At 42.0% G+C, this 27,550-nt stretch overlaps 1 protein-coding gene across 2 annotated transcripts in view; it reads right to left on the bottom strand.

Moving 5' to 3' along the window:
• Window positions 1-1,335: 1,335 nt before the first annotated feature.
• The window catches only part of sema3fa (sema domain, immunoglobulin domain (Ig), short basic domain, secreted, (semaphorin) 3Fa), a 48,968-nt gene continuing 22,753 nt past the window's right edge, over window positions 1,336-27,550 (bottom strand). Inside the window, exons 3-19 of one of the 2 annotated variants that reach the window (XM_069144936.1) lie at window positions 20,594-20,754; window positions 20,438-20,500; window positions 17,950-18,069; window positions 16,394-16,483; window positions 15,216-15,309; window positions 13,613-13,732; window positions 11,700-11,839; window positions 10,396-10,510; window positions 5,577-5,646; window positions 4,602-4,746; window positions 4,284-4,506; window positions 3,926-4,014; window positions 3,763-3,804; window positions 3,051-3,208; window positions 2,826-2,893; window positions 2,596-2,729; window positions 1,336-2,466 (exon numbers count right to left, since the gene is read on the bottom strand). In XM_069144936.1, coding sequence (XP_069001037.1) covers window positions 2,038-2,466; window positions 2,596-2,729; window positions 2,826-2,893; window positions 3,051-3,208; window positions 3,763-3,804; window positions 3,926-4,014; window positions 4,284-4,506; window positions 4,602-4,746; window positions 5,577-5,646; window positions 10,396-10,510; window positions 11,700-11,839; window positions 13,613-13,732; window positions 15,216-15,309; window positions 16,394-16,483; window positions 17,950-18,069; window positions 20,438-20,500; window positions 20,594-20,754 — 2,261 coding nt within the window. In that variant the 3' untranslated portion in view covers window positions 1,336-2,037. The remainder of the gene's footprint in view (window positions 2,467-2,595; window positions 2,730-2,825; window positions 2,894-3,050; window positions 3,209-3,762; window positions 3,805-3,925; window positions 4,015-4,283; window positions 4,507-4,601; window positions 4,747-5,576; window positions 5,647-10,395; window positions 10,511-11,699; window positions 11,840-13,612; window positions 13,733-15,215; window positions 15,310-16,393; window positions 16,484-17,949; window positions 18,070-20,437; window positions 20,501-20,593; window positions 20,755-27,550) is intronic. The other variant, XM_069144945.1, reaches the window with a different exon arrangement.

Below are 27,550 nucleotides of genomic sequence, written 5' to 3'. Positions count from 1 at the left end.
GCCTCGCACGCAACACGGCACATCCTGCATACTATGTGCCAAGCAATGGCAAACATAAGAGAACATGTGTTATTATAAAATATAGAGCTTTAATTTATTAGTTAGCAACATTGATGAGGAAGAAAAGATAGTAATTTTTTTTCAAGTCATTACAATAACACCAAGTGTGCATATCATACATTACTTCACCTCAGTGACGAAGAGGAAAGTCTCCCAAACAGAGAAAAGAAAATAGATGTTTGAATTATATGCAATATTGTTTTGTAGGGTTTTTTTTTTTTTTTGGGGGGGGGGGGGGGGGAAGAAGCATAAAAAGAGAGAAAAAGGAAAAAATATAATCACAATCTTACCTTACAGCATTTCCCACCATAAAAAGGTGTGAGCCCATCTGTCCTTGCACCGGTAGTATTTCCATATTCCCACAACAAGAAAGACATTCACTGACATCCACAGCAACATAGCATTTTAGACAAATACCATATACCTACACTGTACATGCCATGCACAATGAAAAGCCACCTTCTGAAGATTTAGATAAAAGTTTTCTCTTCAGGTTTGGTGGTGATCAGCCTGGTAGTGGTTGTACTTGTGACATTTTTTTTTTTACATTTTTTTTTTAAATTTTTTGTTTTTACACTGTAGATGTTGCTCAGTTTTATATGAAGACTGTATAACACACATGATCGAGCCGTCGTTAACCGGGTAATTCAGTGAGTGCAGCACCAATCGATATAGTAAGATTCCTAAGCACTGCACATCAGCACATATGCGTAGATTCAATATACGGACAGTATTTACTGAATGAAATCAATATTTAGCCTTATAAGGCCAGGAATGTGAACTTTGGATTAGTTGGGAGCCCCCAAAAAAAATAATTCTGTGATAATACAAACTGGTGCTTTTCCTTATATTACTTTACTGCATAATGTGCCACAGATACATGTGAAGTGTTTACCATTTTAAAATCACCAAATTGGCAACAGAAGGTGCTTTGTCTAATTCTTTTTTTTTTTTTTTTTTTTTTAAATCACAAACTGTCACAAACACACATATAGCTGCCTGCTGGAATATCTTATCTCCGCAGAGAGGCAAGAGAAGGCAATGTTATATTTTCAGCTTTTGTGTCATTTAAAAAGAAAAGACCCTTCACCCGCCCTCCCCATCTGCCCTCTCCCCTCCCCCCCCTCCCGCCCCGCCCCACCCCAAGAAAACAGCTCATCACAAAGATCACGTTTGTTAAGAATACGACATTGAGATGTGATATTCACATATAAACAAAAACAAACACTTGGCAGCAACAGATTCTGGAAGAATATGATGGGCGAGCGACGCGGCTAGGCCGGAGCCCGTGGTGAACCACCGACGGGCCTTTTATTCACACGGGACCGAAAGACCGCGACGTGTCGTCACGGCTGCAGCTCGTAAAAAAACCAACAAAAAAAAAACAAACATCCGACGTACAGTAGATATTTCAGGTGAACGGGAAGTCGAGGGAAGTTCGAGAAGGTCAGCGACGTCCCGACTGGACTTCCAGCTTAGACGCTGAATACCGCCTGCAGTCAAATGATCCAACATGGTCGCCGCTAACAGTTTCTGAATACGTGTTCGTCGGTCCTCGTCCATGTGTGGATGCTCCCCCAATGTTCTGGGTTGTTGTTGCTGTTTGTCAAAAACACCAAACATAAAGATATTCTCAACATAATAACACATTGTAATAAACAATAACACTAACAATAATATTATAACAACAACAATATTTGCACAGTTTTATCTATTCACAAAAAAAAAAAACATGTTTTCTAGATAGGTACAAAGAATTACTTTTTACAACCTACAATAAATATTGTGTATTTTTTTTTTCCCAACAGTTACATAGAAACTGTTTGATGCTGTTGCTTTCTCTTGCAGTTTCCGTCTTGTCCTTTATGATCGGTGGATTTTTCTATCATTTGACTGGAGTCATTGCTCTAACTGGAGGGTTGTGCGAAAAGGGAGACGGGTGGGTGCGCGAGCGTGGTAGGATGCACATCCAGCTCCTCATGTCTCCGCTGGGGTCGTCTCCTCATCGTGATGCCGGCGGTTACGCGGCTTCTTCTGTTCTTTCAGCTCCTTCAGGCTTTTGGCTTTGTTGTCTCCCAGGCTGCCGTCTCCAAGCTGCCAGTAGTCCTGGCAGTACTGGTTGATCAGCCCCATCTCCGGCTGGCTGAGGATGGTTAGCAGGTCCTTGTACTGGCCAGCGCTCGGAGTCCAGGCGCTGGAGTGGAGCGGCGGGAGGGCCGGGCTGCCGGTCTCCACCAACACATTGTTGACCGTGCGACTGGAAAGGACCACGAGCTGCAGCTTCACGAGAGTGTGCTTGAAGTTTTTTTCCGTGGTCGTGCACTGGTAGATGCCGCTGTCGGAGGACTGCAGTGAGCGGATCAGAAGACCTTCATCTGTTTTCAGGATGCGGCCCTCTGAGCGAATCTGGAACGAACAAGAGGACCGTAAAGAAGACAAATTTAAAAACTCCAGCCAAAAGTTCAACCACCCGTTGAGACCTGGAACCATGAATATGTTTGCAGAGACAAACCGGACTGTAACGGCTTTGCTCACCTCTTTCCTTCTGTCACTGTTTTCCTTCTGCAGGTGCCATTTGAGAGACACATGAGGAGACCTGGCCTGGCACTCCAGGAACGTAGTGCTTCCCTCCACCCCATACTGGACCATCTCCAGAGTATTCTTATTGGCTATGAAACAATAGGTGAAGTACATTTAATATTTTATTTTTGAGAACAATATGGACTCAACAAATTGCCTGCGTGCTGTGTGGCGGTGATACTCACTGTTGGAGTTATAACCTCTGCACTGGCGGATTGGGTTTCCGTACTTCACATCCTGCCGACGGCTCCGCCTAAAGGGGTCGGATCAACAGTCGAAAATAAAAAGCTTAACTTCGACGTATTTTTTTTTTTTTTTTAAAGTATCACGTGCTGCAGTAACATATCCCCCGTGAATAGTCCCGACTGCAGCCGCGCACGCCCGTCTATACTTTCGTTCTCGATCCTCACCTCTTCTGCGAGGCAGAGTATCTGGAGCAGGATTTGCCATCCCAGGCGCAGTACGGGTCCCTGGCCAGACAGCAGTCAGCGCAGACCTCCCCGTACACATCACAGCGATGGAGAGCCAGGTGGGTCACACCCAAGACTGATCCTACATACAGTTGTTGCTGTGAAAACAAATAGAAATAAGGATTTGAAGTAAAAAAAAAAAAAAAAAAAAGAAGCTATATCAGTTATGAACATTTACAGTAATACTGTATATTACAAGTTATTTATAACTTATAACTAATATTATACAACTTATTTGGGACAAAGTTCTGAGAGGAGTGATGTGAATTATGTTACTTGAGTGTCTACGCACTGGTTGTTTTTCATATGCAGCTGTTCAAGTGTGCACTGACTTAGAAAAGCAAAGCACTAGATAACCTGCTGATTAACTGTAAATGTACCATTTTATTTACAGTGTTCATTTTACATATATATATAGCATCAAATCCTATTATTTTGTCTTATAAATCCAGTTTACACATCAGTTCTTAGTAGAAAGCTAAGAACAGAAATATGAAGTTGTGGTAACTGTTAAGTATTATTGCATTCTGGTTTAAATCATGGACATTTTTACCTAAATTGTATAATTGTATTAGAGGTCTGAGTGCTGTGCTAAAACTGACTGTAAGTGCCAATAAAACTGAACCATTTGGTCCAATTCAAAGTAACGTACCCGTTTCGATGAAATCTTCATGGTGGTAATTGAAGTGGGAACCTGCGGTGATAAAGTTAATAACGACTATAAATGAGCAGACAAGGAATACTGAAGGTGTTATTTTTGGTCCCGGATAACAAATACAGTTCACATAAATGTAGAAAAGGACAGAAAGACTGACCTTGAACACCTCCACTTCCTCCAACACCAGCTCTTCTGTCTGCAAGTCGTCTCTTGGCAGGACAATCACTTTCTGGACTGTCCCCCGATCTGAAAGACCCAAAAGAGGAGCGGCTTTAACTCAACTCTGTTGATGGTTTAAGCCATGAAGTGTGCACTTTTACTCTAAAAGATATTTATGAAATCAATGTCTTCAACATGGAACCGCTTTACGAAATCCCACCATGTGACCGATTTATGTTTAAGAGGCGGATTGTTTCAACATGACTCCCCAGTAAAGGCAAGAGGACTTTAATTTGACCATGAGCTTCAAACCGCACAATGATATGAGAATTAGATTATTTATCAAAATACCAGACCTGTGCCCAGGAAGAGCACCTCGTAGCTCCCGTCAGCTGCTGTCACCTGGTCCACAGCAATTGTGGTGAACTCATAGTCCACGTTGGTTCTGACCACCAGGGGGCGCTTGTGCACTGGGTATACAGCGTTGTACATGGTGGGGTGGTTTCTCATGAAGTTGATAACCTCATCTGGGTAATCCTTTGTAGATTTCATGTTGGGGGTGAAAGTGCCTCCAGGACACTATTGACAAATGGGGAAATTTGAATGTCAGACCTGCTCTTATGCAATTCACCAAAGTCCTTTATGGTATAAATTCTCTTTATATTTTAACTCACAGTGCCAGGTCGAGGGTAGGGGATCTTCCCTGAATACGCCACCCACTGGTAGTTGGGCCCCTCCTTGTGGGCAAACGGCCCATTAAAGACCATACGGATGTCCGCCATGGAGTAAACGCACACTGCCGAGCCTTTGAAGACAGATCTGAGGGAGGGCAGGAGGAAAAGGGTGAACACACAGAGACAGCAGCTAGAGGATTCAGTTTAACTCACTCCCCGAGATAATTACTGCGAAGGCTCTGTGCGGCTGCTACAATCTACTTCCTTCCCACGTACTCGGTCGGTCTCTTGTAGGAACGCACTGAAACATCATGACGCACAAACACACTTTCAAACTGACTCGAGTAGAGTCAAGCTGTCTGACACACTGACATACAAACACCCACGTACTGCAGCGAATCGCCCGAGTGCAGGCTCCTGCTGCTGTGTGGTGGGTGTACTATGTTTGTAACTCCTGTCATGGGCCCCTATCATTAGCACCACATGTGTTTCTATCAGCTGGGTTTAAACGTGCCTGATTCCGGAAGAGAGGATGGAAACAATAACAGTATTTGTTTCCCAAATACATTAATCAAGACATGTTTATTATGACTCTGCATGCAACTCTTCTTGCTTGTTTGCAGTCAGAATCTCCATTTACATGTCTGGTTGGTTGCCTTGAATTTTAATGCCACGTGCTGAATGATAACCTGCGATCAAACCTGACCTATGAGGAAGCATATAGGCTCAGTCGGTCTCTCTGAAGAGTGCGACTCCCTCTGGGCTCCACATTCACTTTTCTGTCTTGTCTTTGTAGCTTGAGAGTGACGGGCCAAATACGCAACACAGCATTTCAACATCAGAGAGCAGCTTCAGGCTCACAGAAAAGGTATAAAAAAAAACCTAAAAACTAAAAAAAAAACTGCACGAGGAAACCAAAATACACTTCCCATCGTAACTGCGTCAGAGAGTTTGAGAAAGCCATCAGTCACCCACCCTGAAACTGAGAAGACTCCATAGATGACAGGATTCTTGGTGTCTTGAGCTGGCTGGATGTACACATCCCCTGATAGATGAGGACAGAATATATAGTAATGAGTCACAGTCATAAATCATGAAAGGCAGCAGTGGAAGTAGTACTCGCATCCTTAAGTAGATTCAGTTACAAGTGCTTCAGTTTTATCAACAAAATGTACCTTAAATATCAAAAGTAGAAGTACCCCTTTTACAGAAAATAGCCCATGTGGCTCGTGTATTATCATATATGACATGGTAAAAATGTTAATATTCATTTATAAGTGCAAATGTTTAACTTTATTATTCTATGATACTATTTTCTCATCTTTTCAGCTTCTGTGAAATGTTGAAATTGACCTCTTTAGGCCCCAAACAAGTATTGAAAATGAAACAGAAGATTCAGCCTCATATCAGGCTGTAGTGTGTAATACAACCATCTGGCCACTAGAGGGTACCATGTCATGTTTTGCCTTGTCAAGGGGTAACAAGTACTCACACGCAATGAATGGATGTGAATGAAACGAGTTTCATGTTACTAAGTACAAAAGTGATAAAGTTGGCAAAGGGAGGCAAACAAATACAGGATGTGGATTTCTTTCAAGAAATCTTTTCCAAACCCTGACCAAGTAGTTTTTGTGCTGAATTCTAACAACATGGTTGTTCATGCCAAGGTAGATGCAAAACGTGACACAGTATGCTGTAGTGGACTGACGACTGCATTACACAGTTTGGCATCATGCCGGTTGGATGATTAGAGGGAAAAACTGTCTCTCACAGAAAACAATAGAAAAGAAATGATTACTGTCTCATATGAAATGATCCCCAGAGTTTATGATCCCACCTGGTTCCAGCCTACAGTAATTGTAATTGTGACCTATGGAGAATTTTTCTTCCGTCAAGGGGGAGTAAAGAGTGAGTTCCTCATGAATTGTGGTTACCAGAATCCCAATGAGATACTGAATCCAAACTCTTCCAAAGCTGAAACTACAGTTCCCGAGTCTCAGCAGGGAATATGAATGAAATAGAGATGTCTGGTGAAACATGGATTTAATAGGAGCCATATGCATCCAGTGACTGTGGGGCTGAGGCAACTACGAACCCCGCGTATCCACTGATGGTGTAATGAGAGAAAAGTGCAAGGAAAAACAGTAAGGAGGAAAACTGAAGTAAATTTAAAGTAGACAGGTTGAGTAGAATAACACTTCACCCACAGTTGAACACAGTTCCATTTATCATTTTGCATCAATGGGAAACTAGGAAAAAGAGCTCAGATGGCTTGTTTGAAATGGCCTTGAACAACTGGGACAATCATTACCTTTAGTCCAAAGACAGCTTTCAGTGAAAAGGCGTGAAACCTGATACTCTCTATTATAACCTGAGAAGATTTTCATGGATATCTGGGAAGCTAAAAGCAGGACATTTATCTGACAGACAACAATAAGAATGTAGAGCTCAGATTTATCTCACAAATGTCACCTGAATGAACTTGAGAAACAGGGTGTTAAATGCTAAAGCACAATTATGCATGGTGAAATGTAATAGCACACAATTTGATCCGTTCGCCCTTGGCTTTATCTGGTGTGCATTAGATAAATAGAAGGAAGCTTAAATTCACATGGCTTGCATAAAACAACATCATTTCTGACTCTGCAAAGCTGCAAAATAAACAAAGTATCTTATGATCGTGACTGTGAAATCTTTTTAGAAATAAAACAAAATCTCCTTGCATGCCATGATATGAAAATGACAGGTAATGGCTGCTCACTAAGGCAAAAATTAACTTCTGGCAAACAAAGGAGAATTTTATAACCCATCTGACGCCAGTCTGACAGACCTCCTGGCTACAGAGCGAGCACAATGAAACAGAAAAGAAATAAATCAGCACAGAACTGGAACAAGTTCCCTCATTCTAACTTTTGTGTGTGATGTGTCAGATCAGACCGTCTTTGAGGCGCTCTCAGCATCACATTAGCAGAGAAACATCTCTAATTGCTGTAAGCACAGGAAGAACACAAAGAGTTGGGATAAATAAAGTGCTGTGAAAGTCAAAACAAAAGGTGAATTTTGCACTCGGTAAATAAACTCCAGATTGTATATTATTATCTCCCTGATGCTCAGTCTGAGATGTTCACTGACAACATGTTGTTGAGATGTTAAGTTGAAATAGTGGCAGAGGAAATCAAAAAACTAACAAAACGCAACAACAAAAACGGTTCATCTCATCACGAAGAGGGATTTAAGGGATTTGTGGAATAAAGTGACATAAAAAAATAACGAAAAAAAACAACAACGATGTTTCACTATAATTACATTCCAGAAAAGGCAATAAAATGTCGTGGTCCACAATATTAATGTCCTCTCTGTCTGGCAGACATTTTCATTTCTCTCTCTGTGTTTGCGTCTCTTTAAACACACTGAACAGTGTCTTCTGTTAGCCTCGCCATCTGAATGTACTCCACTCTCTCCCCCGAGTCCTCGTACAACCACTCTGATGCCTCTGCTGGGCTCCATCAGGACCAGCAGGACCGGAGACAGAATACATTTCTACCCAACCGTCTGTGGTTGTGGGAAGACCGACCGCAGAGCTGTGGGATGTTGTGCTGCACCTCAGGACTCGGTGACCTCACCACGAGTGCTCATCAGCACTGAGGCTACAGCTGACCCGCTGCAGAGTGGTTCGACGGCTAAAAGTACGGCAACACTGATGGTGGGGGGGGTGGTGGTGGTGGTGGTGGTGGTGGGAGGGGGCTTTTCTATCGCAGACAGGAAGTGCTCTTAATGCAGAACAAATATCTGCAAAGCCTCATCACGGCACGAATAAGAGACGTCGCTTTAGATCCAGCTCGCAGCTGCTGGGTGAACTACTGCCATATCAACTGCAGTCTAATCTTTAATGCTAAACGTTTCTGCATAAAACGAAATCATATTTCGTGCACAAATTATGTTCAACAGCACAAAAATGTTCATCATGTGTCAGCAGAGGGCATCACACATTGTAGTCATTCTAAACTGATGTGTTTCATTATGTGACATGAAATGTACTCCGTAGCATTCAAAGGTGTCACATGTGGTACTCCACAGAAGGTAATATTAATACAAGATATAGAACTTGACCGTATTCATTTTGCCAGCAGGACTCGAGATGAATTTGAGCTTGAAGTAGAATAACGTGTTGTGATTCCAAATTGATGTTCAAGACTCCACAATAAAGTGTGAAGGCGTACTGTCGCTAATGTAAAATCTGAGCTGTATTCCCAGTGCGGCGACATTTATCTACTTAAATTTAGCAAAAACTAGTGAAAGTAGTAGATAAAAAAAAGTATTTGCTGCTCATGCCACCTGTCATTACAATTTCAGGGATACTACAAATCCCTCTTTAATCCTGTCAGTCATGTGAATGACAGAAAGGCCGGGATGATCCACAGGGGTTCCGACTGATCCCAGCTGCTCATTACTTTGATTACTCTGTATGCGCGTGTATATTTGCTCTTCTAGCTCTTGTTGTTTTTTTTTCTATTTAGTAAAAATTCTCTGTAGAAAACGGCCGATGCTCGAAAGCATACTGATCAGTCTCATGTTAAGGATGGTACTTTCTGTACAAAAGCCACGTTAATGTTCAAAGGAATACACATGTCAAGATTAACATGTAAGAGTCAGTGGTACCTTAATCTAAAGCTGCAGCTTCCTTTGGATTCTTCGTCGTATTTCTGCACCTAAGCAGAGATGTGCTGAATACTGCTGTGTCGCCACAGTACAGTAAGCTGTTGGCCCACACACACACACACACTGCAGTGAAATCTGAGTGAATGTGGATTAACATCATGGTGAAACTATGCAAAGCAAATGTGAGGCGAGCTCTACAAATGACAAAGTTGTTGATACGGAATCTGTCAAGTCCATCTGCAGACTCTTGTTTTGAATTGTCGTGGTTACACGGTCATTTAAGAATTCGTACTTTTCCATTTGCCAGTTTTGCTGAGAGGTCACAGCCCCGTTCATTATGTGCTTCACACCAACTCCGAGCAGATGCATTAGAAGTTCCCTGTTGGGCCGCATATTGTTCAAAAGTTTTCAATACCGGTAAAAGTATTGATACCTTAACTTCACTACTGGTTCCTGAATGATGTTTGTTTTAATACCAATCTTATGAACTCTGTTTTACCAAAAAGAGAATTACATTACGGTACAGACACAGGTTTCATATAGATAGGTTATTTTCTGCAGCTACAATTTATAGATGTCCCTTAAACGCTTCACATGCAGGCGATCAGTCGACACTAGAATTTACAGATGTTCCCTAAATGCTTAACAGAACACCTACATGAGACGGCTGTGCACAGATTGGTCATGCAGACATGTGTGTGGCCAAAAATGAGTTTGAAGAGAGTGAAATTAGGTGTTCTCGTGAGATTTACCAAAGCTGCGTATCAATATTTTGTACTGAATGATAGTTTTAAATACTAAATAATATTGAAGCAGCTCTGGCGTTGCCATACAAATTTTGAAGTTCTGTACGCAGTCAAAGTTTCGTGAGTCCGTGAAATACCACATTAAGTATTTAAGATAAATGGCTGCAGTTCGTCTTTTGCAAGAAAAAGAAGATCTATTTTCGTCAAAGTCATAAAATGTGAAAACATTTGGATCCCAAATGCTGAGCGTGTAAAAGGGCAACAGGTGGTGCACACTGGTGAGGAGATGGGGTGTATAATGTCCAGAGATGAAAGGGGGTATGAAAGATGTTCTGAGAGGGTTAGGGATGAAGGGAGAATCTTAAAGGGGAAATCATAATTCAACTTACTTAGTTCATCAAAGTGTGTCTCGATGCCGTCGGCTCCAGGCACGGAGCAGATGAGTCGGGCCTTTAGAAACGTGCTCCACTTGTTGACCAGGCAGCAGTGACCGCCGTCATCGTTCTGTAAGGCAGAGTCACACGGTAGTCATCTTCACAGCGATGTCCGACTAACAGCTGTTTTAAACAACTGCAGTGTGTCTGTGCTTACTGGGCCCGTGTGAATAAAGATCAGCTTTGTCTTTCAGCTCAGCCAAGTTGCACGAGAAGTCAGCCAACTTCTACTACTGAGGTGAAGAATCAACCCTTGGAAAAATGATTCATGGACCAGAGCTCAACACAGTTTAGTCCAAATTATTTGAGGGGTCTGGAGGAAATACATTATGTGTTGTAACATTGACTGTGGGAGCCACAAGGTGTTTTATGTTTTAATATCTTACTGAAATGTTTTTCGCATTCATTTTTCTAATGTTAGAGGACGTGCCCACATCACTGTGATGACAGTTGTAACTGAGCACGCGGACGTTTTTTTTTTGGACAATACATTATATTGTGTAAGCATACACAAACTCCAAAAATGATGTAAACACCTACAGACTTACAGCTGGTCCAGCTGTGTTGTCGCCATCGAAAGCAGGTGACGGTTCAGAGGAAAAGAGGCTTCATTTCTCTAAAGAAGTGTGTACCACATTCCTCCGTACTCACATCTTTTTTGTTCTTCGATGGAAGGGACGTACGGAAAACAAGGAGACATTTAAAACATGCAAGAAACCCCATCTGTGAGCATGTTAGCATGTTGATGTTAGCATTTAGCTCGAAGCACTGGTGTGCACAAGTACAGCCTATTAAAGGACCTTGTGGGCTGTAGACACTTACTCTGGTTTAATACATTTCTTTTGAAGTGTAGACTGAAAGGATGCATCTTGCAAAAAGCAGAAGGAGACCTGAGAGACCTTTTTTCTTAAGTCCATGCACAGATGGTTTGAACATTTTGGACACAGCATTAATTCTTGTGCATTTACAGCACTGATTTAACACAGTTCTGATTTTGTATGGATGTCTATGCATGTGTATTTTATCTTTTATCTCTTGAGGCAAACAGCAAATATTTTCTTTCTTTTGTTTCTTGGCAGGTAATTGGTGTGATAAAAGTTTCATGCTCAGAAATTACTGATGATCATGGTGGAACTTCCTTCTCGGCCTCAAAGAGACTAAAAACCAGGCAACACGCTATAACTAACCATTGTGGAGACATATAAACCTTTCACTGGTGATGATCAACATGAGGTTTGCTGACTGCTGTGATAACTCACCAGGCAGATCCGCCCTATCCTGGACTGGGTCATGGGACTCTGTCCCATCTCGGAGGCTTTCTCGCGGAAGAAGAAGTAGAGTTTGTCATCATTCTTCTCAGCGCTGTCAGGGATGAGGTGTGCATGGATGAATGTGGGATCTTTAAAAAAGAAAGAAAGGGGGAGCTCATTGGCAGTGTTGCAGGACCTGTTGGGCTTCACGCCGATGTAATGCAATTCAGATTTCACTGTAATTTACTCAAAATACAAACTATAATGTAAAGAAATATGGCTCTCGCAATGTTTAAGAAAGAAATAATGCTGTTCGTTCAGAAAAAAAAGTGATGTGTTGATCCAAGGTGTGAAATAATAGAATTGTTAATGCTTAAATTATCAAAGTAAAAGGAAACATTCAGTATGCATATCAGCCTTTATCCTAGTTTATTCATCTTTAAATTGTAGATTCGTAGATCGTTTTGAGAAGTCCGTCTTGAAACAATACTCACATGCTCATCATATTTACATTGAAACAATTTTTGGCAGCTGTTACCATCCCTCATCCCTGTTTACACTGGCTATTAGGAGATCCCTACCTGACATGCCTCCAATAATGGGGGAGAAAATATACAGTTCAATACAAAAATCGCTGAAAAGCTCAGTGAAAATGAGGCTTCAGCAATCCGAGTTTGACATATCAAACGGATATCCTCGATTAAAAAGTGACACTTTTTTGCATGATTACATTTTGTGTTTCCCTTTACAGTTTTTCTTTTCTGAGCAGTGGTGAGGAGATAGTACACACACAAACACAGATTTGTTTTGTAGACTGAATTTAGAAAGATACCAACTAAACTATGACTGAATGTATTTATGCACAGGACAACAGCTGTGGATTTTGTAATTGCTGCATCAGAAAAGTATAAATTATCCTTTAATTCCCCCTGAAAGCAGTAGACCTGAAGACAAATACTTCGAGATCTGTAGCACTTAAGTCCTGTTATATGGTGCAACTTTGTTTCTTGAGGCCCAACGCCTGCACTAACTTAATGTGATAACACGGATGATGACAGAAAATGAGGAAAGTTTTCTTTTTAAATTATTACTGTTATATAAATATTATATGTTATAAATAATAGCAGCCCAGAGCCAGAACGGGACTGTAACTGTCCACATCTCTTTATTCTTCCTAGTGACACGCTCAATATGGCATCACAGTGCCTTCCCACTGGCTGATTCACTGGGTCACCATTGGACACGCAACACAAGGCGCCCCTCCCCGCTCTGACATCCCAGGGTCCCAAATGGGGACAAACCAAAAACCAGGAGGAGGGAGGGGGGGGGAACCTGGAACCATGTAATGGTGATGGGGGGAGGGGGAATATCCGAGAGATTTCACATGGCTGATTAGCAGGACTCAGGTGTCCTGATTCAGAGTACCACTGCCATGGGACTGTTGTCAGGGCAACAGGGTCAGAGGAAAATCTGGAAGGCAACAACACTGGGGGGATGCCGCGATTGATTTGGCACCATCAACCGAAAGCACCTGACCTGCATTTATATCACTCTGACAATCGTTGTTCATTAGGGAGTGGCTACTCTGAGTCATTATTGACATTTCCTAATTTCCCCCTGCTACTACACCACTGACCCTGCTGTCAAACTCTGCAGGCATGCAGTTAACAATTAGCGTAGTGAATTTTATGCTTCGAGTCAAATGATCATGGGGTCATGAGGAGCATGCTGGAGAGATTAACATTCATAGAAGACACGGTATTAGGAATGAACGATATGTAGGACGGTGCTGAAGATACATTAGGGATGTCGATAACAGCAGTGTTCTTAAGGTGCTGAGGAATAAATTAAAAATGATCTGGAGAGAGATGAGTGAGAGAAATAAAGCTGGATGTAGAACAAGCCGCGAGTTGAGACATTACCGTTTAACCATCTGGAGTTGTACTGATCAGTCCTCATGGCAGTCTGCTTCCCCAGCGTACGGAAGATAGCAGAGTCTGTTCCCATGAAATCAATGTAGACCCCTGCGTACAGCTCTCCATCTGTCAGTCACACAGGAAAAGAAGGGTGTTGTGGAGGTGAAGTCATGATGGATGAAAACGGTTTTAGGTTCAAATACAGACTGATTGAAACTTCATTATCAAGTTGCATCGTCCCTCTGGGCGTCATCAAAATCCGACTGATAGCACATGGAGCAGCTGTGGCCATTCAAAGTTAGAAAAAAGTAACCTCACACGATGACAGGATCTGATTAAACTTGGCTCATGTGTCTGTCACGTCTGACTTCAAACATATTGACCTCATGATTGTATTGTAATCATACTCATTGGGCCCATCAGTGTAGTTTCAAAGGACAGCTGCTCTTACAAAACCAATTTTGTGTCAGCTGGATTCATGGTGTAGAGGTTAAAGGTCAACGAAAGACATTATCACTGCAGACACAGACATGTCATGTGAGACATTGGCATATATACATTCTCAAAGATTTTATGTGTACAATATAAAATTAAAAAAGCTGAAACCTGGAGTTTTTTTTTAATCTTTACTGGGACATTTTGAGGAGGTAAGAGAGAGACAGCTTGTGAAATAATTGCGCAAAAAAAATTCTTTAGGCCTAAATTCCACCTAACACTGTTGTGTCAGTGAGGTATATCTCTGCTCTGCCAATTATGCAAGATGATTTGATTCAGATTTTTTTCTTGGCGATAGAGTTTTGCTCCGGTCAGCTGCTGACGTGGTGCAGCAAGAGAGGCCCTGTTTATCTCTCTTATATACACACACACACACACACACACGCACACACACACACACACACACACACACACACGCACACGCGCACACACACACACACACACACGGCAGGAGGTCACTGATCAACCATGTCTGACCAACCGTAAGCTGCTGACAACAACAAAAGACCAACCATTGACATGAGGTCACACACATCCATCAGACCAAATAAGTGGCTAAATTGTTAAACTACAGTATAACCTTACCAGATCTTACAGGATTAATTGATTGGATGATCCTCAAAATTAATTTCAAACTATTTTGGTAATTGATGACAAGCTAAAATGCCAAATATTCTTTGTTTCCAGCCTCCAAATGTGATGATTTATTGATTTCCTCTATCTTGTGTGACTGCAAAGTAAACATGCTTGGGTTTGGAGCTGTTGGTTGGACAACACAAGGAATTTAAATCTTGGGCTCTGAGAAATTTTAAGGGGAATTTTCATAAAAATTCTTAAGAATGATTTAAACAGTTAACCGATTAATCAAGAAAATAACGTAACCCTGAGGAAGTTGCTGTAGCAACCGACTATAATTTCCATAACTAAAGAACATTTAAATTAAATCCTCACAGTGTTAATGTTTCAAACAAACCCCTTTCAGGCATGCGCATGCACAATGGACTGACCGGAAACCAAATACAAACTGCACATCTTCTACGTTTTTCACAAATAGCTACTTAAATCTGCTTGTACATGTTGCGTGAAGGATACAAAAAAAAAAACAGACACTTACTGATCAAAGCAGAGACGCTGTTAAGTTTGGGGTCGTAAGGACATTTTCCTTTCCCAGAATCCACTTTACCGGGTTCAAGACGGAAAATGTATTCCTGTAAAGAGTTCAGAAAAACATGAGTAGACATCAACAGATTTATTGTGTTTGGGGAACATTTCTGTGTGTGGGATTTTTATTGTTTCAATCATCCACTTTACAGTCTTCAGATTTTAAAAACAGTTTTAAATGGTAACAGTCACATCAAACTAATAATGCGTTCAGTTGGCTAACACAGTAACAGTGAGGAGGTGGGAGCTGCGACCCCAAAGGCACTGACACTCTGACAGCAATGCTGGCTCTGCTGAGGGGAACAAAAGGCGCACAAAGTCAGTCATCAGTGAGATGGAGAGGTGGAGGAAAATGCTGAGAGCAATCCAAAACTCCAAAACTCATCCACCATGCTGCTGATGTTAGTGGCTCACACAATAATTCATTATTCCACGGTGCAAGAGGATATGTCGAACATCTGTGTCAACACCGGCTATGAGTATGCATAGAGGTTTGTCAGGTACTTCAAAGCTTGTCCCATGACGTCTGACAGGTATGGAAAAATGTAAGGCAATGCAGCAGTATGTCAAAACTGCGTGTGTAAACCTGCTCCTGGATATTGATTTTAGTAACAAGATATAGTGTGAATCAAAAATGTGTGGAGATGAAAACACTATCATATGGGTCAAAAACTTTGTATGTCAGACAGAAAATGTTCTATACTGTATTTAAAATATGTATATTTGTGTCTGTATGTGTATATATGACCCTTTTTGCTGCTTAATATTAACTGATGAAGGTCTGAGGACAAAAACACATTAATGAGGAGAGTACAAGTGAATGTTCTTTCACAGTTTGTGTGCCTACACCCTGTATGACATCACTTTCAGCAGGCAATAAAGACTCCACTGGCATGAACACTACATTTTCTTCTTTTTTCTTGAGTGCTACTCGTGGAAAGCAAGTTGTCCACACAAAAATCATAGTTTAGAGACTATAGTTCAGCAAGCTGCCGTAATAAACCAAGATGTATAAAAATAAAACGCAGCGGTGATTTATTTTTAGCCATGTTATCCCCACTACTCCAACTGTGACTTAAAAAAAAGTTCTCCAGGTGGGCACCGAACTCTACAAAACTCCCTTCAGCCCACCTTTGCCTCCAAAGGCTCTGATGTAGTGCTGTAGTCTGCTGCTCGACTTGTTCTCCCTCCTGACTGGGGTGCCTGTAGGTAGTGGGACCCCTAAAAACAGAGACATGGCACAGTGGGCCCTCTCATTACCGACATTCGACAGCCCAGATCAAAGTGAAATTCAGCTGATGATGATCATGACATAAACAGAAGAGGAAAATAAGTAAGAGCAAAAAGAAGGACTGGGAAAAAAAAAAAAAAAAAAAGTTGATTCGTCAAAGACAAAGAACTCTAAAAGGTGATAAAAGTGGAGTGAAGAAGGTCTGGTTGGGGGTGTTCATCATTTAGTAACCATGTTGGATTAAAACAAAAACAGCTGTGAACTCCATGCAAAACCATGCAGTGCTAAGATAGAAAACAGACAAGGAAAACAAAATAACCCACATTTGAAAAAATAGATCATATACTGGAATCAAATACAGAGAAGAGTAGGACTCCTAAAATAATTACAGTAACAGTTAAGACAGTAAATGTAATTTCACAGAGTATTATTGTTATTAGCAATCTCCAATATAATTTTTTTTTTGAAGCAATACTCTAAACTAAATATTCTAGTGTTTGATAAAAAAAAAAATCGGCAGGTTGGCACAAAATCTGAAGCTGAGGAAACGGCATCAAAAAGGCACAAAGGCTGATGCAGGTAAAAGAAAAAAGTTTGCAGTTAAAGGACAAAGTTCGTGAGTTAACTGAGGACTAAAAATGTTAACAGGGAACAATTTCTGAACAACTGGTTTATGTTTACATCTACTACTGCTGAGGAAAATCTTTACAGTGTGAAGTAACATTGCATTTGGGCCTTCGGGGAGAAGCTGAATGACAAGAGGCAGACTGACCTTTACATTGAAATATGAACCCTCCATTTGAACAGTGAGACTAAACAGGCCGAGTGGTGCATGTAAGTGTGTCGACTATAACCGGGCCGGCAGCTGCCGTTGCTCTGCGTGGCCATCGAGCGAGGGAGGGATGGAGGGATGGATGGAGGGAGGGAGGTGGGGAGGTGCGGGTGAGCTACAAGGCTGATGATGGATGAGAAGCTCCATCAGTAATGATGGCCTTTCAGAGGCTCTCAGCCAGACAGAAAGACAGGCCACAGGCTTTGCTGTGTATAAACAGGTGAGGGGAGAGGGGAGGGAGAACCATGAGTAGGGGTATTTTCTATAGATATAATGGCACCGGGTTATTCCCAGTGGTGACAGAAGGACAATCTCTAAGCAGTGGCAGTTAGCTATCTTACCAAGAGCAATTTTGCAAAAGTAATGGAGATCTAGAAAGGACTAGCCATGAGCTTTTTTTTTTTTTTTTTTTTTTTCTTCGAGTCCTTCAGACCGTGAAACAGCACAAATCGATGAAAACTAAGAGGCAGAAAATGATGGAAGAGAAGCAGAGCCCATGAAACTGAAGAGCAGGAGCAGAAGGAGAGTCTCTGACCTGAGATGGATTGACTGATATGGTTCTTTAAAAGGCGGAGAGTAAAGGTCAAAATGTCTCCATGGATGCCCGGCTCTGTCTTTGGTTACCTGTGACCTGCGTCCTCGGTCCACGTAGGTGCAGATGGGGTTGTACGCGCCTGTTCCGCACACATACAGGTGGGTCCGGTTCCACGGCTCAATCAGACGGATAAAGTTTCCACATTCACCCTGAGAGAGGGGGCGAAACAAAACGCAACAGGATTGGAGACTTCGGTTAAAAAAGGGAATTGTGATATTGAAAATAAAGGAAGCGATGAAAGAAAAGGGTTACATAATAAATAATGCCCCCCTGATGGTAAATATCTCCTCTGCCTGGCTTAAAACAATCACATCTATCTCTTCCTCTGTTGGCTGGCTTGCCTTTGGCAGCTCTGTTTCCTGGCTCTGTGTGTCAGCCTGGCCGAGGCTTCAGATCAGACCACACTGTCAGAGGGAAAATGTTTCCAAACACCATATGAGTGTGTGGCAGAAATGAAGACAAGCAGTCTCTGAGATATGAAGTGTGTTTGCTGCAGGGATTGCGGTTAAACCCAATTCAATGTTCTGTCAAACCCTACAAATGAAAAACATTTTGGTTTGACCAAACAAGGCTGCTGAATACAAATTTTGATTTCTGGGGAACAAAAGAAAGTTAAACTTCAATTAGAGTTTCTCCTAGAAAAGGACATCGATGTAAAAATCTCAACAATTTAGTTTTTTTTTTAATAATATGTTTTTAAATGGAAAAGATTTTAATGACACATTTTTGTTGTAGGATTTGGATTTGGTTTTTGGTGAAAGCTGCTCAATGCTTTCGAGGTCTTTCTAATCTCTGTTTTTCTGACCAGCTGTCTGCCTTCCTAGTCTCAATCCACCCAAATCAAGACTCCAGCAACAGAAATGTACAAGCCGATGATATCTGTTCGGATTTGTCCGTCATATTTTCTGCTGGGGACAGCTGGTGAAAAAGAAAGGATGTACCAAGCATAAAAAAAAAAGAAAAAAAAAGATTGCGAGCAGGATGGGGGATGAACCATTTTGGCAGATCTCAGCGACACGACAGATGCACAAGTCAGAGGTTTCAGAGGATGTGTTTGAGTGTGTGTGTTTACGCCTGTGTGTATTATTCAGCGCACAGTTGTGCCCCCCCCCCCCAATAGAGAGCACAGTGGGGATGATTGCCTTTGACCTCCTGCCTGAACAGACATCCCCTCTGAATTGCTGTTGAATTGTCATCATCTGTCATTCACTAAGGAGCGGACAGGATTGCCAAGATATCCAGCAGTAGCCAATTTTATCTCTTATTCTACTGATGAAATTTCAAACCCACCTCTGACACTGACACACGCACACGCACACGCACACTGAGAGGCTTGTACATGCACATATGAACGTACGTAGGCCAATACGATGTAGCCAGAGGCGGTGAGAGGCGCGGGTCACCAAACACACGTAAATGAACATTCCAGTTGGATAAACAGCAGCCTGCGCGCTCCACCGGCAGGGGAGAGCAGGGTTATTATCCAGAGCCTCATCACCCTGTCGGTGCTCACTGCTCCTGCCAGCGCTCACCCCTTGTATGCGTGTTGTCTCGTGTGTGTGTGTGTGTGTGTGTGTGTGTGTGTGTGTGTGTGTGTGTGTGGTGGTGGGGGCGGTGGGGGGGTTAGAATGTGTGAACAAAATCAAAAGGATGCGGTTTTTTTTTTTTATATGAATTTCAATGACGAGTTTCCCTCTCTTCCTTGCGGGGGCTGCTGCGCTGGCGGTGGCCGTTTGAATGTCTGAATCTTATTAACACTTCAGACGGATCTGTGGCTTCCAGTGGCCGGTTCATTTAGTCTGGTTGTCTGGACTACAAAGGGAAAAATAATGATTGTGCAAAAAGAAAATTAGTGTCTGGTAAATATATAAATAAATGAATAGAAAATGAGATACGTAGGTGGGTATGTTTCCAGCGCTCGTGGAAGATGACTAAATGTCGCACGTTTCTAGTTCCTGCTGGAACTTAATTGGTGGCAGCTGTATGCAATCAGCAATCAGGGATGCAGAGACAGTAAATAAGAGCTTCATTGCAAGTCGCACATCGGGAGGAGATTTTACATGTCCTCTGTTGACCCGGGTGCTACATTCAAGGCGCCAAAGAGAAGCAATGAAGAGACACCAGATTTTGCACAGGCGTTAACACCAAAAAACAGGTTTATATGTGCAGCCGGTGAAAAAAGCATTCAGGTTCACAGATGTGACTTTATCAGTTGATGAAGCAGGGATCCTTTATAGTGGTTTGTCTTCGAGGGTTGATGAAGTGCTTCAAAGGCATTAATGAAAATCTACAAAATATGCAGGAGGTGACAAAATTAACAATACTTTTGTCCGCGATCTGGCTCCATATTAAAACCCACTATGCCAACTTTAAAACGGTCAAGAATTCAAATAATACCAACACTACTCCAAAACAGAAGTTACAGTGTATGTTTGAGAAACTTGAATCAGGGAATGCTTTTGTTCTTGGCTTAGAAGACAATTATCAGATGATCAGAATTGTTGCTTGAATACTTACATTGGTGTCTTTCCCTGACAAGACACATTCAGTCTTCCTCTGGGGGACAACGGGCCAATGGATCTGACGGGGGAAAAGAAAGAAAAAAAAGAAATGTTAGCTGTCAAACTCGTGTTGAGCTCCTCCAGGTAAATGTGTGTGTGGGACCTTTCTTACTATGAGCGGCTCCTTGTTGATGTCGTGCAGATCCAGAGACAGGATATAATCTTTGCTGCCCACATACATGCGGTCGTGGTCCTCGTCCATGCGAAGGATCCGATAGTCGGTGGAGTTCAGCAGAAAGGAGAAGTGGTGAGCTGTGCCGGTAGACTTTAACTCTACAAAAGTGGCAAAAAGTGTAGAAAACAAATGGTTTTGTTCATACTGTGCCTGTAATTACTGGAGTGGAAAAGCACACAATACAATGACCACTGACACAGCCACAGGAAATGTGTGTGGGCTGCTTATTTTGGCGCACGCACACATAAATACACATATATACCAAAATCATAATGGTGTGGCAGTATGCCGATGATGCAAACCTACCATCAGACACAACTAAACTAATTTACAGATGCTGTTTGTTCTTTTTAATTTTACCCCAATTACCTGCCTTAACGGGGTTATAGACAAACTGGTTAGAATAGGCTCGACAAAAGCAAGGAGACATAAAAGAAAAATCTCAAAGGAGTCCGTACTGAAAGGCAACGGCTGAGAAATAGTTAGGGCAACAGTAAAAACTCCCATAACAGGCCAGATCATTCACGTGTTGATGCCTTCATTCAAATCTCTTATTGTGAAGTAACCTTGTCAAGAGCAGAAAAGATGCCAAGCAATCAGGGAATCATAAAAAACATTGCCAACTAATTTTCTCCACATCACTGTTGAAACTATTTTGAAATAAAACGTCTCCAAGATGGCTCACAGGCTGCTCACTGGTGTGCGAGTTTCAGTTACACTCGGGGCGCACGGGGAGATAAGTGGAGATGTGGTGTACAGAAAGCAGCTTTTCTCCTGGTCCTCCCGTTACCTCCCGATCTGTTCGAGGATCTGATAGAAGCTCTCTCTGTTCCTCGTGCTCTCTTTCAAACTGTGCTTGGGAAAGTGGAGATTGAGAAAGTTGAGCCCGCACTTATGCTCGTCTACTCTCAGAGGAAAAAAACGTGAGGACCCGATGGAGGACCTGTTTACGTTCCACTTCAATGGGACCAGACAAACGTCCCTACTGTTCTGTGGAGCCAAACCTGAGAGTCGCTGATGATGAGAAAGACAACCCAACAAGAGCTACAACAACTTTCTTTAACTGGAAAGTCTTGTTACTCTGCTCTAAAAGACAGCATGAAGTTCTCCACCTGCACGGGACGTGCTGAAATAATGACATGAATCCTCGAGCAGAAAGCTTCTGGTGAGCTGAGCTCCTTCAGGAACTGTGAAATGATGCTGTCACACTGAAGCATCGCAGGTAGCGCACAGAAATAGACACGGCTGTCACCCGTGTAATTCTCATAAATTGCCTCCAAACACATTTGCTATTAAACTCATTCCTACTCTCATGGGTTACAGATTTAAAACCGTAAGTGTAATTGTACCATAACGTGGGGATATGTGGTCTTGGAGGAGTTTCATTTTTAATAAAAAGTCTGTTCTGTTTAATAAATTATTTTTATAAGAAATAAATAAAAAAAAGATACAAGAAAATGAATGCATGAGGGATTCCATGAAACATTACCGCTTGTAGTCCAGCATTATTGTTTATAATTTCATCTGACCGATATCGGCCACACTGTTCACTCCCTTCTAGCTGTATCCCAGCTTTGCTACCGCATCGTATTAAAGAGTTGAACGAGTAAAAGAGGGAATTTATTGCGATGAAGTCAGAGGTACAATAGTGTAGTGGCCAAAGGTTAGCATGGAACAGAAATATATCTAAAACACAAGACTACCGTCATATTTTGACGGTGGGTTAGTTTGAAATATTCAAGGGAAAAGGCCTTAATATGCTGTCAGAGGAAAAGCCTCAAACTTCCAACTCCTCTGCAAGATTACCAACTTCCCCATGACCTTTTGTTGTGGGCAAACCACCCCAAGAAGCCAGATAACAGACCGGGTTCCTCGTTAAACCAATGTGAGTGTATTTGGTTGCGTTGCTCTTCTTCAGCGGCTCCTCTAGCAGCACACTTACCGCATTAGTAGGATTAAACTGCACCTGAAATCTTAAGAGATTAACCAGATTTCAGCCCCGTTGCCTCGTTCACAGCACAGTGGTGGCTGCAACCCGATGACGTCCCACCGGATCCACCGCTAAGCGTCTATATGTAAAAGACCACACTCGCACTCACCGACACAGAGAGAGAACATCTGAAAACAGTGCGCCGCCACACTTTCTCTGCGAACGTCCCTGCCTGCTCGTCAACCGCACACCCCGCGGCCTCTCTGCTCCGGCAAGTCCAACGACACCGGAGCTTCAGGGACATCAGATGTCACCAGCTGATAACCCACATTTATCACCTCTGCACTCAGATTCACACTCGGAGGCATCAGACCGGGAGCCCGTTGGTGGCGACTGGCTGTCACAAGTCCGACAGTGAGGTCACAGCAAACTAGACGAGACGGCCAGGCAGACAAGACACATGACCTTCTACATTACAAGTAAACATTTGTCAACTGAAAGTGTCCAGCAACCTGCGATCTTTCTCTGTGGTGGGTCTTCCGTTCAGGTCTCCGCGATTGATATTGTTCACCTTCGACGCAAACCAAATTTCTTCATGGATTTGAATTGATTTTCCAGCAATAGTTTCAACGCTGATAAAAACTTTCAAGAATCAAATTAAAATAAATTGTATGAAACTCTTCCAGAACTGAATAATTATGCTTTTTATGACAATTTGCAAGCTGGAAATTATGTCTAATTATGGTTTGGAGAACTTCCAAACCTAATTGCTGCAACTTACTTACTTGCATAACGGAGAAGATGTTTGGCTGCGTTTGATGAAAATTATACAAAAAGGAAGAAAAGACAACATCTTTTTATGGAGATCTGCCAATTTCTAATAAGGAATTAAGAACCAAGGCCAGACCAAAGAGTAGAAACAGTTAGTCAAAGTACAGAGATGCACAAAAGAAGCACAGTGTGACTGTTTAAAACTAAGGTGCAGGACGTCTGTATGGGTTGTAATGGGGAATACATGATTTAACAGAGTAGCAACCAGGACTACATGCCTGACAGTTACACATCATTTACATGAGTTCCTTACACCTATAGCACATGGGACTTATTCTATGTACTGCAAACGTTAACCTATATGCCCCGTTAGGTAAAATACAATAACTCCACTCATCCCGCCAGCTCAATCTGTGCGAATGAAGTGGCAATATTACATATTTGCATGATGAGACACGCTAAAACACATTTTCTTTTAAATAAAAGCCTGCAGTATGGTGAGATAAGGAGTGAAGTATGATAACAGTCTACCTCAAAGAGCGCATGCAGTCTATTGTCAGCACAAATTCATCTTCTGAAAAGCATTCCAGTGCAGCTCAGCCTGACTCGCCGTCTGCCGCCAAGAAAATTGTTACAAAGCACAACACGGCCTTGACATCGTGTTAAACAGTTGAATTTACAACCGGCTGGTAAATTCAGCAATGATACGGCACAAATGTCTGTCTTTAAAGACCACAGGATCTGGTGTATATCACTCAGTTTCCCAGCAAGGTCTTTGTAATCACTACCAGACACACACTGTGAGACTGTGTGAAAATGTTGAAAATCTTTTTTTTTGTTGTTGGACAAAACCGAGTATGTCCCTGCTACTCATCTGAGAGCGTGAATGCCTTTTGCTGGTAAACTGAGCCTAGAGTTCGTCCACCTGTTGATGTGATCCCTTTGCACTGTGGTCACTCTCTGCTCTATTCTGCAGCCAAAGTATGTCGCCCGTTCAGCCAGACTTTGTACCATTGTGTGGTTTTCCCGGGTCACCCTCGAAGGGACACAAGTTCCCCCCTGTCCTGTATCTGTAGGGAGATGGAAGAAAGAAGCGCCTCCCAGACACTGCTAACACTTCTTTTCATGCCTCCACCGGCGTAGCTCCTTCCTCACTGTCACCTCATGTTGTTTTCAAGGGGAGAAAAAAAAAAAAAAAAAAAAAAGGGGGTGGGGGGGGGGGGGGGAGTGGGGGGGGGGGGGTTTGAGTGCAGCCAGCAGAAAATCCCACATACCTGCCCAGGCATCCCCGGCATGTTGTCTGAATGCGTGTTCACATTCTTGTAAAGGAGAGGTGTGGCCCCACCTTGCTGCAGCTTGTCTGCAACCAAGCATGCATAGCTGTGTCCCTAAAAGTAATTTTATTCATCATGACTGTCTGGAAAACGTTTTGGGGATTTTGAAGTGACTACAGTTTTGATCCATCTCCTACAAACAGCCAAACTTGCTTTCTTTTAAGCATGATAGCAAAAGGAAATAGTTCAACATTTTTTGGAAGTACACTGATTCCCTTTATTTTTGCATTTAATATTTTTGCTTAGAGTTAAATAAGGAGCTCAATACCACTCTTGTGCATTAAGTATCTGCTAGAAATAGGCCATTGGCTTAGCTTAGCTAAGAAGTTCAAAATGACCTTGCAACTCTATAAACAGAAATTACCTCACTGCACCTTGTACACATACAGAAATATAATATGTTGTGGTTTTTTCTGAACCTAGCTGCTGCTTGCCAATAAATAACAGCACACGACTCCCTGCTAAGACCACATTTCTTGTTTCTACATTGTTGTTTTAGTACAGATTTATAAATAAATACAAAATGTAAATTTGTGAGGTTTTAGAGGCGCTGGAAGGCATATTTCTGAACTTTTGTGCCAGGGTCAGCTGTTTCCCCCTGCTCCAGTTTAATGCTAACTCATGTTCCTCCAACTTTATTCTCATCTAATTCTTGGCAAGAAAGTGAACCAGTACATTTCCAAAATGTCCACTGGCTTAACTGTAACTAAAAAGATTTAGTCAGTGCTTGAAGTGGGAAAAAAATATTTAACAGTAGTACTTTTATTCACATGTTTGTCTATATCAGCAAATTATTATAATATTATAATTTCTATAGTATGAGCAGCTTGTGAGAAGTGCTGTTGCCAAAAAAAATAAAAATAAAATATAAGTCATGGTACACCAAAAAGTAAAATGTAAAAGTGCCGATACTTCCTGTCAATGAGTGCTGGCCCACTTTGAGCACTAGTTTTAGTTGTTTAAACGTGAGCAAACTTTAGCCATAGAGGAGGAAGATCAGAATGTCAAACTTATGTCATTCAGGTACAAGGTCTTTTTGGTCTTTTAGTGTGTCGTGGTTGCATACGGTCAAAGCCTTTAAGTGTCTGTTATTTAGTGTAACTCATGTCTGAGGCCAGAGTATCTTTGTGCGTTAGAGTCCAGGATGGAGAGGTCACTGCGGACATCGGAGGGGCTGAACGGCAGCGGGAGGGAGGCCTTATCAGCTCAACCTGACGCGGTGTTTGCCTTTCGTGTTTGCCTCAGTTGAGCACCTCATAATAAGCCTCCCGCCACCCATCGGGGTTAGGACTATTGACTCAGAACACATGTCACAGGAGCTGATTGCTGCTTACCTGCGCCTGTCAAGAAGAAATAATTGGCACCAGATTACTTCTTATCTCTGAGCTTCCGGATGCTGTCACTCCGATGCTCTTCACGCTTGCCTGCCACTGATACACGGTGCGCGTGTGTCTGTGTGTGTTCATAGAAATAGAAATAGAGCTCTCTGATCCTCACATCAAATCAGGGACACCTGTCTCCCACTGCACAAATCCAAAGCAGGGAAAGATTGATTTAAGTAGTGAGTTCACTTCCTGAGTGGAAATGAGAGATTATAACAAATCTATTTCTGCTTTTTCAGATGACAGCAAAGGTTAATTAAAGCACAAGGGAGAAGAACAAGATCTTTGGTTGAACTGATAGCGAAGGTCATCTAGTTTCTCTACTTTCTGTCTCTGACCTTCATTGAATTCACGTCGGACTATACATGTAGCGGTCAGAATAAGACACAAAGGGTTTTAATGGAGACAGGAGTGTTCCCAAAAAGTATGATTTGCCTTTCCAATGTCAAACTTCGAGTAACAATTTAAGAATAAAATGTACTTTTTGCGCAGATTTTTGATATACGCTTAATTACAGACTCATAATACATCAATCCAAAAGACCGAGGTGGTTCTAGTTTTTTTTTTTTTTCTGTTCACACATTGCTGCAGACAGCTGCCCTCAAAAGATTTGCGTGGGCCGCAGGTGAAAGGTCAAAGGACATGAGGGGTCTGAGGTGAAAGCTCATCGTGGCCTCCTCACACTGGAGAAAGCTGGGTGGTCACGATCGTATTTGGGTGGAATGTTTGGAGAGCGAAAGCGCAGGGAGACATGGGAAACTGCATCCTCTAACAATGTTTAATAAGGGAAAACAATATATTTATATTTTTTTTTATCAACAATTAATCAGCAGCTAGTTGAATAATTGCTTAGTCAATTGACAGAAAACTAAATTATTCTGATAATAGTTGCTGGTTAGGAAACGGTTTGGGAAACAAGTCCCAAAAATGTACTGATTTTAGCATTTATGATAGACGACCTCTTTGTTTCAGACTGATGGCTGGTAAAAGATATTTGACTACGCCATCTTGGGTTTGAGGGAAATAAAAGCAATAGTTATTGCTATTTTGTGTCATTTTTATAAAAGACTAAAAGATTAACTGAAAACAGTGTTCATGATCTTCTCTGTGCTTTCAATTTTTTCTGCTCTATTACAAATAAAAGGATAGTTTAAACTAGATGAAATGTACACAGAACCATTTCTTCAAGCATACCGTCCAATTTTCACAGGAACAAAACCTCATGCTTCTTGCCAAGAAACATGAGAAATTCATATTCACGCTGAGCTGTTACACTTTAAAAGGAGATCAGTGAGCAGGTCTGCTTCACTCTCTTCCTCTACAACAGTAATCTCTGGATTTTGAAAAACATGAACATCACTGGTTGGTTGATTGTTTTGGTTTCTGAAGGCTCGACCCCGAGGAGCTGTCTGCGCTCGTGGCCGGGCGGTTGTATACACAAATGTTTATGTGTGTCTGTGTAGGTGTGATGGGAGTC

Source organism: Embiotoca jacksoni, unplaced genomic scaffold (assembly GCF_022577435.1).
Source record: "Embiotoca jacksoni isolate LCO1_2020_lvr unplaced genomic scaffold, fEmbJac1.0.p SCAF_1, whole genome shotgun sequence".
In the NCBI taxonomy this organism is placed as follows: domain Eukaryota; kingdom Metazoa; phylum Chordata; class Actinopteri; family Embiotocidae; genus Embiotoca; species Embiotoca jacksoni.
Note: the sequence above shows the minus strand (reverse complement) of the source record. Positions and strands in the feature narration are given on the sequence as shown.